The sequence below is a fragment of the Aotus nancymaae genome, unplaced genomic scaffold, assembly GCF_030222135.1.
Source record: "Aotus nancymaae isolate 86718 unplaced genomic scaffold, 86718_ANA_hifiasm-v0.15.2.pri h1tg000119l, whole genome shotgun sequence".
Classification (NCBI taxonomy): Eukaryota; Metazoa; Chordata; class Mammalia; order Primates; family Aotidae; genus Aotus; species Aotus nancymaae.
In genome coordinates, this window is record NW_026988534.1 from 129,383 (window position 1) to 146,892 (window position 17,510).

General features: G+C 41.3%; 2 protein-coding genes across 7 annotated transcripts in view; both read left to right on the forward strand.

Moving 5' to 3' along the window:
• Positions 1-17,510, forward strand: part of LOC135272635 (WASH complex subunit 2C-like) — a 136,724-nt gene that overhangs the window by 113,100 nt on the left and 6,114 nt on the right. The window lies entirely within an intron of this gene.
• Positions 1-17,510, forward strand: part of LOC105734319 (WASH complex subunit 2A-like) — a 49,074-nt gene that overhangs the window by 28,345 nt on the left and 3,219 nt on the right. Inside the window, 7 exon segments of the mRNA XM_064371100.1 lie at positions 602-729; positions 2,849-2,935; positions 6,869-6,970; positions 9,126-9,186; positions 9,189-9,253; positions 15,138-15,202; positions 15,204-15,278. Of these exon segments, the coding sequence (XP_064227170.1) occupies positions 602-729; positions 2,849-2,935; positions 6,869-6,970; positions 9,126-9,186; positions 9,189-9,253; positions 15,138-15,202; positions 15,204-15,278 (583 nt within the window).

The following is a 17,510-nucleotide window of genomic DNA, read 5'->3' on the forward strand; positions in this document are numbered from 1 at the left end:
AGATTTTATAGGTACATTAAATGGAAAATGCAAATGGTAAGACTTATTATTCAAATTATCTTCTAATTTATAGCCTTATTTGTAAATAAGTAAAGTTAATTCATTAGTATATCCTTTGGGGGAATTAGAAGCATGTATGCTGAACTGTTCCCAATGTCCATCTTGTTCGAGTAGGCAGGTGGAGTTATGAGGGGATTTCAGTATTTGCTTTTATCTGCTTTCGTATAATTTGATTTTTTTTTTAAAAGGAGGAGCCAAGCCCTCACTTCTCAGATTGCTTAGATGATTGACTTGGTGGCCCTCTTAAATAATCTTTCTTCCTCTAGATCTTTCTTCACCTTTTAAGCCAGTCCAAGCCACTCTAAGCACAGGAGGCTGCTGTTTGGATAAGCATGTCAGCTGCATGGTTAAACTATCTGTTCTGTTTTCAACTGAGCTGCTACTATGCTCTTTGAAAAATTCCAAGGGAAGAGTATAGTTTCACTTACTGTAACAACGTAACTTTTCTATTTATTCTTCGGGAGGGAAGAATTTTAAATCTACAAATTTTGTGGTAGATTTTTGACCTTAGTGTAATTTTATGCCTTGCTATTTTTTAAAGGCAAAATCCAATCCACTGCTGATATCTTTGATGACGAAGAAGGAGATCTATTCAAAGAAAAAGTTGAAGCATTTCCAGAAGCCACTGTGAGTCAGACAGACGAAAATAAAGCAAGAGCAGAAAAAAAGGTGAGCAGGAGGGAAGAGTGAATGCAGGAGCATTGATCTGGGGCATCTTAAGAATTCATCTGGAGCCCAGAGGGAAGTATTGTTCCCTTTCACATTCATATTAAAGAACTTCAAACAGAAAGTGGAAAGAAGATTGCAGTGAACACTCAAATAACTACCACCCGGATTGATCAGTTCTTAGGGTTATAGGTGTAAACTTTGTTACATACCTGTTTTTTCCCTGAACTATTTGCGTGTAAGTTATTTTAACTGTTTGCTGCATGGAACTGATTGCATGTAGTCATTGGGACATTCTACCCCTAAATATTTCATTCAGCCTCTCTTGAAAAGACTTCCTTATAACCACAATGCCATTATCAACAGCTGTGAGATGAACAGTCATTCTACAGTAGACTCTTAATATCTAGTCTGTATTTGAATTGCTGCAGTTTGCCTCAAAATGTCTTTGTAAAATCTCCCCACCAATATAGTCCGTATTCTAATTTCCTCTCTTGTCCCCAAAATGCTATTTATAGCAGCGGTCCGCAACCTTTTTGGCATTAGGGACATAAAGAAGAGTGCAGCCTGCAACCTAGATCACTTGCATGCGCAGTTCACAGTAGGGTTTGCCCTCCTATGAGAATCTAACGCTGTGGTTGATCTGACAGGAGGCAGAGCTCAGGTGGTAATGCTTGCTGCTCACCTCACCTCCTGCTGTGGGGCCGGGTTCTTAACCGGCCATGGACTGGTCTGCAGCCCGGGGTTGGGGACCCCTGATTTATAGTATTTTTTGTGTGTTTTGATTTTTTTTTTTTTTTTTTTTTAAAACCAGGATTCAGGCAGTGTGTCTACATTGCATTTGGTCGTGCTCTCTTTGATCTCTTTAATCTGGAGCAGCACCTCCCACATTTTTTTGAATGTCCAGCCAGTTGTCTTGTAGAATGTGTGACATTGTGAATTTGCTTTATTATTTTCCTATGATTAAATTCAGGGTCAGCAGTTTTGGCAAGAATACAAGCAGGCAGGGTTGTGCACTTCCTGTTGTATCACCTCCCAAGACACATCAGGTTCACTGTCTGCCTCTTTCTGACAAGTTTGTCACTTGGTTGTTAGGGTGCCCACCACACTGCTTCATTGAAAAGGTACCCTGTTCTCTTTTGCCATTGATAAGTTGACCTCTAAAGTGATAGTTGGACACAGTATGAATATCTGTTCTCTCCCAGCCTTTTATACAGTGTTTTTAAAATCCATGGATGATCTTTTCCTAAAATCAGTTAACCTGTTAGTGGGCATAAACCACTGTTTTTTAAGTTCTTTATTAGTTGGCATTCTTCTGAATAAAGAGTTTTCTCTTCCACTCCTTCCCCCATTTTTAATATTGCTTTGGGATCATGGATTTATTCTTCAGTGTATATGATAATCCATTACCATCATTCTTCCTCCTTTTTTTTTTTTTTTTGAGACAGGGTCTTGCTCTGTTGCCCAGGCTGGAGTATAGTGGCATAATCATAGTTGACTGGAGCCTAAACCTATGGGGTTCAAGTGATTCTCCAGTCTCAGCCTCCCAAGTAGCTGGGACTACATGCACACACCACCACTCCCAGCTAATTTTTATATTTTTTGTAGAGATGGAGCTTGACCATGTTGGCCAGGCCATTGTTCTTTTTGATGCTCAGATTGACCTGCGTTTGGCCAGTCATTGTGTCCCCAGCAGTCTTTAAGCCCTTCTGGCTGCTTGACCTTTTGCTGCTGTTCTGCACAGCTGGTCCCTCCTCTTTCTACAGTTCATCTCATCATGCTGTGTTCTCTCTGTGAACCCTGACTTTCTCCTGCCGACCACCTAAGGCCCAGCATTCAGAACCTGACAGGCCCCTTGGGCAGCCTGCCTTTCTACGCTCTCTCTCACTGCACATGTCCCATCTGTGCACTGATTGACCCAGGCAGTGTGTCCTGCTTCCTGATACACCAGATGTGTCCTTTATTTGTCTCACTGTTCTCTTAACAGCTCCCTCGGTTTGGTGTCTATCACAGCAGAGACTCCTTGCATTTTCTAAATGGTTGATTGAGTAAACCCTCTTTTCTGGATATCTTATTTGTTAATCCTTAATTTTTCTTTGTCTTTTTGTTTTCCCCATCAAAGGTTACCTTACCTTCCAGCAAAAATCTCAAACCCTCATCAGAGACAAAGACTCAAAAAGGCTTATTTTCGGATGAGGAGGACTCTGAGGTACGGTATTCTTTTCCTTAGTTGTGAGTATTGGCCTATGGATATGACAGAGTAACTATTTCTGAATCAGATTTTCCTCAGTAGAGTTGTAAGACTTTTTATGAAGTATTCCAGTTCTTTTTTTTTTTTTTTTGAGACGGAGTTTCGCTCTCGTTACCCAGGCTGGAGTGCAATGGTGCGATCACGGCTCACCTCAACCTCCGCCTCCTGGGTTCAGGCAATTCTCCTGCCTCAGCCTCCTGAGTAGCTGGGATTACAGGCACGCACCACCATGCCCAGCTAATTTTTTGTATGTTTAGTAGAGACGGGGTTTCACCATGTTGACCAGGATGGTCTTGATCTCTTGACCTCGTGATCCACCCGCCTCGGCCTCCCAAAGTGCTGAGATTACAGGCGTGAGCCACTGCGCCCGGCGTATTCTAGTTCTTTAAAAATAATCTCTTGAGGCTGGGCGTAGTGGCTCATGCCTGTAATCCTGGCACTTTGGGAGGCCAAGGCAGGTGGACACCTGAGGTCACGAGTTCGAGACCATCCTGGCCAACATGATGAAACCCTGTCTCTACTAAAAATACAAAAATTAGCTGGGCATGGTGGTGTGTGCCTGTAATCCCAGCTACTTGGGAGGCTAAGACAGGAGATTCACTTGAACCTGGGAGGCAGAGGTTGCAGTGAGCCGAGATGGCCCCACTGCACTCCAGCCTGGGCAACAGAGCAAGACTTCGTCTCAAAATAAATAAATAATCTCTTGAGAGCATGGGAGCTTTAGAAAGCAATATATTTCCTTTTCACTTTTGGGTTGGACTTTACTTAATCTCCTGGGATGAAAGTACTTGCTCTTTAGGATGCCTAGACTTTAGACTGTTTATGGGCTCATGATGTGATGAGATGCTTGCACCAGAGTGGAGGTCACCTTGCTACTTCTTTTATTGACATTCTCACTAACTAGAAAGTGGCTAAGTGCTATAGCAGATGGATTCTGGCATAGCCATCTGTCTTACTGAGACTGAGACTGCTAATAGGCTGTGGGACCCTGCTTCACAGGTTGCTTTGGTCCCCCCAGGCACCTTAGAACCAACTCTCCAAAGCTTCACTGCTTTTCCTGAGTCCCTCAGGCCTAGGTCCTCTTAGATGTAATTTTAAGTTAGCCTTTTAGGAGATCAGAGACCTGTATGAGAATGTAATGGGAAGTAATAAGCCTGTTTTACAGAAAAGTATGTGGACATGGCAGAAACTTACATGTATTTCAAGAAACTGTGGGCTGTAGGTTAGGCTCTCATGGTTGGACTTTGCACTCACAGTGAGGATGTACATGAAACCCTTTGGAAGTAGAGTGATTGCCCTTGATGTGAAGAATATCTTTGAGGCTATTAATTCACTGAAGGCTAGTGTACAAAACGTGAATTAGCCAAAGTCCACTTAAGTCACAACCCTGACCCCCGACATACAGCATGGTGGAGCGAGCAGTGTCTTATCCTCATGGATCCCACACCTGCACCTCGGGATCTTTGCACTGACCCCCGCCACTCTGAGTAATGCTGTTCCCAGAATCCAGCTTCCTTCCTCACTCTTCGGGTTCTCTGTGAGGCCTCCCTGATGAAATACACACAACAGGAAGCGCTAGCACACACCATCCTGAGCGCCTGGTCCTCTCTTCTGTTTCACTGTTTACCACAGCATATGTTGCCAGGGACAATGTAGATTTACTTATTCATTGTCTCTACTTCCCTCTAAAGTAAGTGCCACGAGGGCAGGACTTTTCATTCCTTGTTTGTATCCCTAACACCCTGTCCTTAATATCAGTGCTTGGCATGTGGTAAGCCATTCAGTATTTGTCGACTAGACAAGAAAATCAAATGTGACCAATTTCAGTGACTTACAAGGTGTTCTGGTTATTTATTGCTGTGAAACAACTCCAAAACTTAGTAGTTTACAACACCAATATTTTTGTTATCTCACAGTTCTAGAGGTTGACTAGGCTTAGCTAGGACATTGTCACTGACACATTGTCTGGTGTCTGAAGTTGACTGGGCTTAGGTTCGGCTCACACTGGTAACAGGGCACTGGGGCCCGTGGGATATCTCTTGCTAGGCCTGTGTGGCTTCTAGCCTGCAGTCAGAGAAGCCAGCCTCTTAGATGCTGGCTTGGGGCTGTAGGGGAGAGTCCTCAGAGAGAGCCAGGTGGAGGTCATGTTGCCTTCTGTGTTCCAGCCTTGGAAGTCAGCAGTGTTCCTTTTGTTCCATTTGTTGGTCAAGGTGGTCACAGAGGCCCATCCAGGTTCATGGGGAGGGGCCATAGGCTCCCCTTCTTGATGATGGGAGCGGAAATGAACTCGCAGACTTGTGTGAAAACCCCTACCAAAGGCTTTGCCCCATGTGTATCATCATAGAGTGAATGTTTTTATTGGATATTGCTGGGATTCTTAGTCAAGGAGAAGTAAAACCAAGGCAGTCTAGGAGATAAAGCTTTGGACCAGAAGGAATGCTTCCTGACTCCTCTGTATCTCAAGTGTGGAGCTGAAGCTTACCCTGTGAAGTCATTTTGGGGGAACCTATTTGAAGTAATGGAAGTGTCTTTTTTCCATTACCAAGAAAGGTATTAGTTAAGGGTCCAAAACTGTGATGTTGACATTTGTTTCTGTTCTTCGCTTTGATTTACTTTCATTTTCTTAAATCAGCAGAACCCTTTCTCTTGCCGTTGTGTAACATGCGGGAGGGGTACGGGATGCCTGGAGCTCCCCATGTGGCCTCTTCTAGCTAAATAAACCCATGGGACTCCTGGGAGCACAGGGGAAAACCACTGTGTGGAGGAGAGCTCCCTTAGTGAACTCATTAGGTCTATACTTGAGGAATAGACATTGACTCCATAATTTTTAAAAAACTGTCCGAAGAAGTCTTAGAAAATATGTTCTTGTCCTGTTTAATTGTTTGGCTCTTGTGTATTGAAGTTTCTCTTCCCAAGGGAATAGATGTCCCATTTTATGTTTCTACTTCATGTAGCTCAATTTGCAGGTATTTCTTTGCAGGATAAGCTGATGTCTTATAACATTTTGAAAATTTCTTTTTCTTTTTATTTTTTATTTTTTTTAAGTTGGAGTTTCGCTCTTGTTGCCCAGACTGGAGTGCAATGGTGCGATCTCCACTCACTGCAACCTCTGCCTCCCAGGTTCAAGCGATTCTCCTGCCTCAGCCTCCCAAGTAGCTGGGATTATAGGCACCCACCACCATGCCTGGCTAATTTTGTATTTTTAGTAGAGACTGGGTTTCATCATTTTGCCCAGGCTGGTCTCGAACTCCTGACCTCAGGTGTTACATCCTCCCCGGCCTCCCAAAATCCTGGGATTATAGGCATGAGCCACTGTGCCTGGCTGAAAGTTTCTTAATCCAACAGGTCTTTTCCTGGTTTGCAACATCTTATACCTATAGTTGAGCTAAGAGGAGTAGCAAACGTTTTAAAATACAAATTTAATTTGTATTTATTTAAAATAGTTTATAATCTTAGGAGAGCAGTGTGTTACTAAATAAAATAGTTGTAGCTCCTTTAATTTGAGAATCTAGCCCCTGTTCCTATATTGAACCTATCTAATCTCTGATTCTTTAGACAGTAACGGGGAGTCATTCTTATTTATTTAGTTTTTTAGCGTGCTATAGGAAATTGATTAGAAAACTTCTTCCTGCCTTCTGTCATTCAGGTGGGAATACAGAAGCCTCTGGGCTCTGCAAGGCCACCATATCCTGTGGCTTTCCTCCTCCTTACTGCCATTGCACATACGCTGGACAGACCCTGAGGCCTGTCTCTTTAAGGTCTCAGTCTGAGTCACCTTCCCTCTAAGAAAAGAAACCTAGACACATGGCAGCCATCATGTCTGAGTCACTCATGTTTTATACTGAAACTGATAATTGCTATTAACCGGCAACTTTAATTTCAATCCAACAGGATTTGTTTTCTTCTCAAAGTGTGAGTAAGTTAAAAGGTGCATCTCTGCTGCCTAGCAGGCTCCCCACGTCGGTTTCCTTGTCTGATGATGAAGATGAAGAGGTAAACATTGTTATTGCAACACTAGATAATTTAGATTAGTAGAAAACTGTTGCTGATGTAACTTTCTACCCAGAGGCTCATACACTAGCAGAACGTGATAGGGAAGCAGTCGGGCTACCTGAAGTTTATATAACAAAAATATTTCTGTTTTCGTTTCAGTGGCTTCTTCCTTTTATTTTCCGAGCTGTGCAATGGAGAAGACATTAGATTCTTGACACAGTTCTTTCTTTTTTTTTTTGAGATGGAGTCTTGCTCTGTCACCCAGGCTGGAGTGCAGTGGTACGATCTCACCTCATTGCAACCGGGTTCAAGCAGTTTTCCAGCCTCAACCTCCCGAGTAGCTGCGACTACAGGTGCACAACACCACGCCTGGCTAAGTTTTGTATTTTTAGTAGAGACAGAGTTTTACCACGTTGGCCAGGCTAGTCTCGAACTCCTGACCTCAGGTGATCCACTTACCTCAGCCTCCCAAAGTGCTAGGATTATAGGCGTAAGGCACTGTGCCTGGTCTCTTGACAAGGTGTGAAACCTCCAGGTTTTATTTTTTGAAATCTGCCTTTGAGAAATACAGTTGACCCTTGAACAATGTGGGGGTTGTTTTGACTTCTGCATTGCAGCCAAAAATCCGTACATAACTTCCCACTTCCCAAAAACTTACCTACTAATAATAGCTTACTGTTGACCAGAAGCCACATGGATAACATAAACAGTTGATTAATACATAAATAGTATCTATTTGTATATTTTTGTATTCATGATATATCTAGCTTTTTCTTAATTTTTTTGATATTTCTAGGCTACATGGTTTGTCCACCAAATTTTTCAAATTGTTGCAAATGTCCACAAAATTTTCAACATATTACTGGAAAAGCATTTGTGTATAAGTGGACCTGTGCAGCTCAAACTCGTGTCATTCAGGGTCAGCTGTACTTTAGTCTAGAGGATGGATCCATGTTATACCCAATGACCTGCAAGAATGTCTTGGACCAAGTGGGGATGCAAAGGAGAAGGCAGCCATGTCCTGACCATTGTGTTTCTTTCCCATCCTGGATGGAGAGCACAAAGTGGGGAAGAGAAATAAGACAGAAGACACCTCAAACCTTAACCTTCTGCAGTACTGGGCAGTGGTGAGCTCATAGGCTTTGCTATCAGACCCCTGGGTTCATATCCCAGCCCCACCACTTGCAAACCAGGGACCTGGAGCAAGTAACTTAACCTTCCTTAAGCTCATATGGCTTAACAGTGAGTAGGGTCATTGTGGCAGCTGTAACTACTAGTGTAAAGCTCTTGCAGAGTGCCTGCACATAGTAAGTGCATAGTGAATGAGAGCTCTGTCATTATTATCCCCATTGGACACCAGCTCATTATTCTCCTGGCCTGTCCTACTTTACCATACTCCCCTTAAAGGCTCCCTTCATTCATCTTCACATTCCAGGCCTGTTCACCTGCTGTTAAGAGTTTTTCCATCCTAACTCAGACTCAGGCCCTCTGATGCTTTTGTTCCCCTTACCTGAATAAAATCACCTTAATAAATATAACTTTTGGGGAGTGCTTGACAACAGAAGAATTTATGAATACAATTAAACTTAGTACACCAGCAATTTTATGTAGTAAACTACTTCTTCACTCTGTATAATCTCCTTGAAGTTAATGAGAAACATGAGTCATGCCTTCCCTCCATCCCAGGTGTCTTTCTTAGCTGTAAAGAAGTGGAGACAGCCCCCCAGTTATCTCCTTTGAGCCATTGTTCTGGTTTCTCATTCGTGGAGAGGACAGTGTGAGTTGCTGGCTGCTGCAGGGACTCCCATGCCCATCACAGGCTGTAACCCCCTGAAATGAGCAGAGAGGGACTTGCCCACAGGGCAACTAGATGGGGCCCAGTTTCTTCTTGTAGGTCATAACCTCGTTCACGTGTTGTCCTCCTGCTTCTTCCCAGCTACTCTGCCTTTGAGTTCTATGGTAATCTCTTTCCCTTCTATGGGTGCAGTGAGAAAAGGCTTTAGTGTGGGATTTACTAGCATTTTGTAGGTTTTCCCCACCAGAGGTATTATTTATATACCTGACTGGAGACACTCCCTAACAGTTTATTGTAGGAGGATATCCTGTGTTTTCTGTTTATGAATTTGTCTTACCTTTCTGCAATTTGCTTTTCTAGGATAATCTTTTTGGGGGTGCAGCTACTAAGAAGCAGACATTGTCTGTACAAGCTGAGAGACAAAAAAAGCAAAACCCTCCGAGCTCTCCAAGAAAGCATCTGCCCTGTTGTTCAGCAGTGATGCGGAGGTGAGCTGAGGTTTCTCCTAAAGAAGAGGGGATTATTTGATGGGATTTAAGAGTTAAAGCCATCCCAAGTATTTTCTTTTTCTGCCTGTTTTATATCTAATGACGTTCAGTGACCAAAGGTGATGTTCACAAGATTGTCTTTTCTAAAGAAAGACATTTAGTGTAATATATTAATTTAAAGATTAATCTCTTCAAAATGTTTGGGAATAAGTGTGGCTCCCACATGATAGTGTATGCTCATTCAAAGGAGTTAGGCCGGCTAGGGGAGAAATGATTTCTCACCCATCGCTAGGTTCATGGACAAGTCCCCTATAACAAATGACAAATTAACCACAGAAAAGTGTACAAGTTTATTTAAGGTAAGTTTTATCTGACACAGGATCCTTCAGAAATGAAGATGCAGAGAAACAGGAGTTCCTGTGTCTATTTCATTCTGTCTGATGAAGAAGTGACAGTTGTGGAGAAGCACGATTAGATGAAAGGGGTGTGACCTGATGGGAATAAGCTAGGGGAGCTCAGCAAGGCCTGCATGGTCAGATCATTCTCTGCATCTTTACAAATAAGGAGGCTCCTTTCCTCTGGGAATAGGGAGGATTGGAATGAAGGTCTTATGACCTACTTTAGAAAGGATTAGAGGATTCATCTATGGTCTGCTTCAGAGGAGAAGGGCCAGGGAAAGGTCAGAGAGACCTTTCTGCTTCTGTTTTCTCAAATGCCAAGGGATCATATTTTGAGGTAGCATGTCGTGTACCCCAATAGCCATATATAATAGTATCTTGTTAAATTACTACTGTATTTCATTAATTTAGAACTATAGCTAGACATGATAGGAGTAACTTATGCAGGTTAAACTTTTTTTTTTTAAGGAGTCTTAACAATATTTTGTGATCTGGATAGATATTACCAAAGTCAGTTGTGAAGATGGTTTAGCTGCTCACTCAATCAAATTTAGTAGCAGGGAATCAGATTTAGCTGTACAGAAAAAGACTTTAATAATATTAAAAATCCTGATCATTAAAAATCTTCCCGTGTTAATAATAATTCCTCTTTATTTTATTATTGTATGCAGATTATGAGGAGGTGAAGTGGACAGATAAGTCATAGATATGTTCATGTTCTTATTGAAAGTCAATTAAAAATTCCAAAGCAGATTGCAAAACAAAAAAAGTATTAAAAGCTTATGCAACACACATGTAAACAAGACATGAAGAAAAACTGCTGGTGATCCTTTTTTACCACAAAAGTCTGAATCTGGCCTTTAGAAAGCATTTAAGGAAATCACACCCAGCTATGCTCAGGCCTGCAAATCAAGGAATTCCCGGAGAGAGATCCAAGATGGCCAATGACTAGCAGCTCGGGCACGTACCTCCCAGTGAAAGCGCAAAGAATGAGAGGATGTCACACTTTCAGACGAATATTTGTTGCTCACGGACCAGGAGATTCCCAGTGGAGGAGCCCCACGGGTCACCAGGGTGACTCTTGTGGCCGGCGCGGCGGTTTGGCTGGTGCCTCACCGCGCCAACTCTAGGTGCAGAGTCCGGAGATTCCCGGGCAGAAAAGCACCATCAATCTTAACACCGCTGTTTTGGCCGGCACAGTGGACTGCTCAGATTTCAGCGCTGGGAATCAACAAGTTGGACGTCAGAGACCTAGTTAGAAAGTCGGTAATTACAAAGACGACAGACGGTTAAATATATAATGAAGGGAAGAAACCAGCGTAAAAAGGTAGAGAACACTCAAAATCAGAATGCCTCTCCCTCTACAGGGGATTGCAATTCCCCATCAGTAACGGAACAAGGCTTAATAGATTACACGTGTGTTCCAATAACAGAAGCAGGCTTCAAAACGTGGGTGATAAGAAACTTCTGTGAATTAAAAGAACTTGTTCTAACCCAATGCAAAGAAACTAAGAACCTTGAAAAAAGGTTTGACGAAATGTTAACGAGAATGGACGAGATAGAGAAGAATATAAGTGAATTGATGGAGCTGAAAAACACAACACGAGAACTTCGCGAAGCATGCACAAGTTTAAAGAATCAAATTGATCAAGCAGAAGGAAGGATATCAGAAGTCGAGGACCAGCTCAGTGAAATGAAACAAGAAGACAAGAATGGAGAAAAAAGGATGAAAAGGAATGAGCAAAGTCTCCAGGAAATATGGGACTATGTGAAAAGACCTAATCTATGTTTGATAGGTGTACCTGAATGTGATGAAGAGAATGAATCCAAGTTGGAAAATACTCTTCAGGATATCATTCAGGAAAACTTTCCCAACCTGGCAAGTAAGGGTAATATTCAACTCCAGGTAATACAGAGAACACCACAAAGATATTCTTCAAGAAGACCAACCCCAAGGCACATAATCGCCAGATTTATTAGGGTTGAAATGAAGGAGAAAATACTAAGGGCAGCCAGAGAGAAAGGTCAGGTTACCCATAAAGGGAAATCTATCAGACTTACAGCAGATCTGTCAGCAGAAACCCTACAAGCCAGAAAAGAGTGGGGACCAATATTTAACATCCTTAAAGAAAAGAACTTTCAACCCAGAATTTCCTATCCAGCCAAACTAAGCTTTATGAGTGAAGTACTTAGAGAGTTCACCATCACCAGGCCTGCTTTACAAGAGCTTCTGAAAGAAGCACTATACATATAAAGGAACAACCAATATCAGCCTTTCCAAAAATATATCAAAAAGCAAAGAACATTAACATAATGAAAAATTTACATCAACTAATGGGCAAAACAGCCAGCTAGCATCAAACGCCAGTATTAAACTTATATATATTTTAATTGGATAAAAAGCCAAAACCCATCGGTATGCTGCATCCAGACCCATCTTACATGCAACAATACACAAAGACTCAGAGAGAAGGAGGAAGATTTACCAACCAAACAGAGAGTAAAAATAAACTAATAAAAAGCAGGAGATGCAATTCTCGCCTCTGATAAAGTGACTTTAAAGCAACAAAGATCAAAAGAGGCAAAGAAGGACATTACATAATGGTAAAAGGATCAATGTAACAAGAAAAGCTAACGATTCTATAGATCAACGAGATAGAAACTTAACAAGGACATCCAGGACTTGAACTCAGACCCGGAACAAGTAAACTTAATAAACATTTATAGAACTCTCCACTTCAAATACACAAAACATACATTACCACCTCACACCTATTAGAAAAGTGACTATATAATTGGAAGTAAATCACTCCTGAGTAATCGCATAGCATTTCATAGGTTTAAATGAAATATTGGTTGGCTGTTTGTTTGTTATCTTCTTCCCTTATTTCTTCCTGATTACATCATTAAGTATAATTATCATTATAAAAGAGGTTTTTAATAACCATTACTAAATTGCGTTCTAGCCTGGGCAAGAAAGCAATACTCCCATTCTCTCTCCCTCTTTCTCTTCCTTTTTCCACCTCCCCATTTTCTCTCTCTCTTTCTCTTTTTTCTTCCTCCTTAAAAAAAAAGAAAAAGAAAAAGAAGTCTCACATTAAGATTCACAGAGAAATGTGCTCATCTGTAAGGTGAGGATTGTGATATCTTGCGCTTTCTACCTCACACATAATGTGTAGGTATCAAATCAGAGAATTTACTTTTAAGCATTTACTTTGTAAATTACCAAGTGCTAGATACATATAAGTTACCCAATATAATTTAGATAGATTACTTTATGTTTTGTCAGTATGTTGACAGTTTGTTGATAATGGAGTCGAAACTCAAGGAAAGAGAATTAATCTGTGAAGCACTTCTGAACATCGTGGAATTTTTTTTAAGTTATATTAGTGACCTGAAGATTTTAGACCTCTTAAAATTCTGAATTACTACTAATCTGCAGATAAAATAATGCCCATTATTTACCGCTGGACTCAAGAGAACATCTTTGTGTATCATCGATATCCTGCAATTATAACTAATCATATCTCCTCTGTATCTCCCTAGGATGTACCTGTCACTACTTAGGTTCCTGCTTAGTGATTAGAGTCAGAAAAGCATTAATCAACACTGCTGTGCCAAATACTACGGAAATTTATTTAACCATATTACATAATTGAAATATCAGAATGTTTAAACACTTTCAGTCATATGAAAATATATTTAGAAATGTCTGGAACCAAGCTGGCAGAGAAGAAACAAAAAAAATAAATAAATAAAAGAAGAAGGAACTCCCAAGCATGTATAATTTGCTTTTTCTACTCAAATGTATGAGTTTATGATGGATTATCAGTTTTTTCTTTTAAACATTGTTAGTAGTTGTTCCCCCTGTAGTAATAGCCAGACATCAGCAGAGTTGCTCGTACTAGAGTATTATAGTGGTTCAGGGAAAATAAAAACATTAGCTAAAGCTGGTAGCAAAAAGACATGCAGAGGAAAGATAACCAAGGTTCTAGAACAGGGGCGTCCAATCTTTTGGCTTCCAAGGGCCACACTGGAAGAAAAAGAATTGTCTTTGGTCACTCATAAAATACACTAACAATAGCTGATGAGCTAAAAAAAAAAAAGGGTTCCATGCATAAATCCCATAATGTTTTAAGAAAGTTTACAAATTTTTTTTGGGTCACATTCAAAGCCGTCCTGGGCTGCATGTGGCCTGTGGGCCATGGGTTGGACAAGCTTGTCCTCAAACAAAGACTCTTAACTTTGATTGCTCACTGGGATCCATGGGGAATTTTAAGAGTGCTGACGGGCCGGGCGAGATGGCTCACGCCTGTAATCCCAGCACTGTGGGAGTCCTAGATGAGTGGATCACCAGATGTTAGGAGTTTGAGACCAGCCTGGCCAACATGGCAAAACCTTGTCTCTACTAAAAATACAAAAATTATCCCATTGTGGTGGTGCATGCCTATAATCCCAGCTACTCAGGAGGCTGAGGCAGGAGAATCACTTGAACCTGGGAGGCAGAGGTTCTGGTAAGCAGAGATTGCGCTACTGCACTCCAACCTGGGCAACAGAGCAGGACTCCGTCTCAAAAAAAATTTTAAAAAAAGACCCAAAGAGTGCTGACAGTAGATCCCAGCTTCAGAGATTCTGAATTAATTGGTTCGGGATACAGCCTTGTCATTGGAGTTTTGTGACACTCTCTAGTGGATTCCAGCATTTAGTCACTGCTAAACATTGAGGACCACTTCTCAAACCTTAATGTTTAAGAAGTCACCTGGACATCCTGTGAAATGCAGGTTCTGATTCAGAAAGTAGGGGTAGTGCCTGAAATTCTGCATACTCTGCTGCTGGCTTGTTGACCTCACTTTGATTTCCAAGACTCTAGACTGCAGAGATCAGAGCACTTACGCAAGTGCTTTGGAATTCTTTGATTTGAAGGGGTGTGAGCATAGCCAAGTGGAATTTCCTTAAATGCTTTCTAAAGGCCACATTCAGGCTTTTGTGGTAAATGGATTACTAGCAGTTTTTCATTGTATCTTGTTTACATGTGTGTTGCGTGAGCTTTTTTCACTTTTTTTTTTTTTAATCTGCTTTAGGATTTTTTAAATTAAAATATCATTCTTCTCTGGAGTTGGAAGTTCTTGAGTTCTTGATATTTTTACATTCCTCTTCCTTCTTATCGCCTCTATAATTAATGTTGATCCCCTGAAATAGACAAGTTGCTTATCCTAAAACAGTGCAGAACCGTAGTGGGAAGAGACATCATGGCAGATGATGGAGGAGGAAATCATGAGAAGTTCTGTGAGGTCAGAGAACCCAGCTGTCTAGATTTGAGTTCAAAAGAAAGTCTTAGCATGAGCTTTCTTCAAGACTGATGGACTAAGTTTAATACTTAGTTTAAATACAACTTAGTTTAACAAATATAAGTTTTATTTTACTCCCCATGTTTTATAATATAAATCACCATTGAGCTTTTAATATATATTTTATAGTTTTTTAAGGACCAGTGGAATATTCCTGCTTCACAGGCCTACTCAGCATCTGACAGCAGGTCAAAACGAGAACCCAACGAAAGCTGTGAAAAAGACCAGTCTCTTTGAGGAAGATGATGAAGATGATCTGTTTGCCATTGCTAAGGACAGGTGAGATAGGGTGAGATAGTCATTGTAAGGAATCCCTCACTCCTTGTCTGTGGTAACAAGAAAAGGAATTCGATGTGCAAGCCAGTTCCTCGGATGGTTGCTAATCATGGATCACATAGTCTTTGTGCCAGTGAGAATGTCTTTGCTTTTCACTCGCACAATCTTTTCTCTCAGTACCCAGAAATGTTTGTCTTCATGGATCTTATCTGATTTCTACCCCCATTATTTTTTTTTAATCTTAAAATATTCTTTTTTGGCCAGGTGTAGTGGCTCACGCCTATAATCCCAGCACTTTGGGAAGCTGAGGCGGGCAGATCACCAGGTCAGGAGATTGAGACCATGCTGGCTAACATGGTGAAATCCTGTCTCTACTAAAAATACAAAAAAATGAGCTAGATGTGGTATCACGTGCCTATAGCCCCAGCTACTTGGGAGACTGAGGCAGGAGAATCGCCTGAACCAGGGAGGCGGTGGTTGCAGTGAACTGAGATCATGCCACTGCACTCCAGCCTGGAAGATGGAGTGAGACTCCATCTAAAAAAAAAAATGACTGTTTTTCTTTGTCATTTGAGTATAGTTTGGTATCTTTTGTTTGTGATTTTTCTCTGGGCTACTCTAAAGAATGTCAGGTTTGGTCAGAGTTATTTAAAAATTTGTCATTTGAATAGAAATCTGCTCAGCATTGAACATATCCTGTTAGGACAAAGTTCCCTGCAGAGCTGTGCAATATCCCACCAGGGGTTGATAACTCGTAGCTGGCCTAGGTGCCTCTCCACATTAATGCTAGAACTGAAGCTGGCAGGATATTCAGGGTAAGCATGGGCTGTGGTTGATGTAACATGCTGCCAGATTAGCTTATGGGTTCAGAATAACTTCCCTGAAAATAGTTTTTCTCCTTTTGAGAGCCTTATGTGATTACTTTGAAATTCAACTGAATGTTATTAGCAGAAAGACGTAACTGATTGGACATACAAATCCTATGATTTGGTGTGGTTAAGCATTATTTGATAGATTCAGAAGTACTTCAGATTTCTGTCTCCAAATACTGGGATCTTGTTAGACATCACCATTTCTACATTAGACTTCTGTAATTTGACACTTGGATGCATTTTTGGCCTCTGATTTAGAATATAGGCTCTGGAAACTTGATATTAAATTCTGATTCTATATTCCTGTCTGAATAACCTTGGGCAAGTTACCTAACTTCCCTGCGCCTCAATTTTCTAGTTTGTTAAACAAAAGTAAAAACAGTACTTCTCTCCTCAGATTTTTGGGACGATGAGATGGAATCTAAATGTGAAATGCTTAGCACAATAGCTGGCACATTCTGAGCACTCGGGTGTTACCAGTTAGCATCGTGAGTGCGAGGAAATAGTACATTCCTTTATTTTTGTTGCTCTCTCCTGGGACGTTCTTCTTCCTATCTTGCCTGGCCACCTTCTTTCAAAACTCAGTGTAAGTCTTGTCTCTTAAGAAGCCTTCTGTAACTTTAAACAGATGAGAAAGAAAAGAAATAGGTAGCCCAGGGCAGACATGGCCCCACCTTCATGCCCCCATCCCCCAGCTGAGCATTTTCTTTTTTTTTTTTTTTTATTGCATTTTAGGTTTTGGGGTACATGTGAAAAACATGCAAAGTTGTTGCATAGGTGCATTCATGGCAGTGTGATTTCCTGCCTCCCTCCCCCTCACCCATATCTGGCATTTCTCCCCATGCTGTCCCTCCCCAACTCCCCCCCCCACTGTCCCCCCGACTCCCCCGCAACAGACGCCCGTGTATAGTGCTCCCCTCCCTGTGTCCATGTGTTCTCCTTGTTCAACACCCTCTATGAGTGAGAACATGTGGTGTTTGGTTTTGTGTTCTTGTGTCAGTTTGCTGAGAATGATGGTTTCCAGGTTCATCCATGTCCCTACAAAGGACACGAACTCCTCATTTTTAATGGCTGCATAATATTCCATGGTGTATATGTGCCACATTTTTCCTGTCCAGTCTATCATTGATGGGCATTTGGGTTGGTTCCAGGTCTTTTCTATTGTAAACTGTGCTGCAATGAACATTCGTGTGCATGTGTCCTTATAGTAGAACGATTTATAATCCTTTGGATATATGCCCAGTAATGGGATTGCTGGGTCAAATGGAATTTCTATTTCTAGGTCCTTGAGGAATCGCCACACTGTTTTCACAGTGGTTGAACTAATTTACACTCCCACCAACAGTGTAAAAGTGTTCCTATT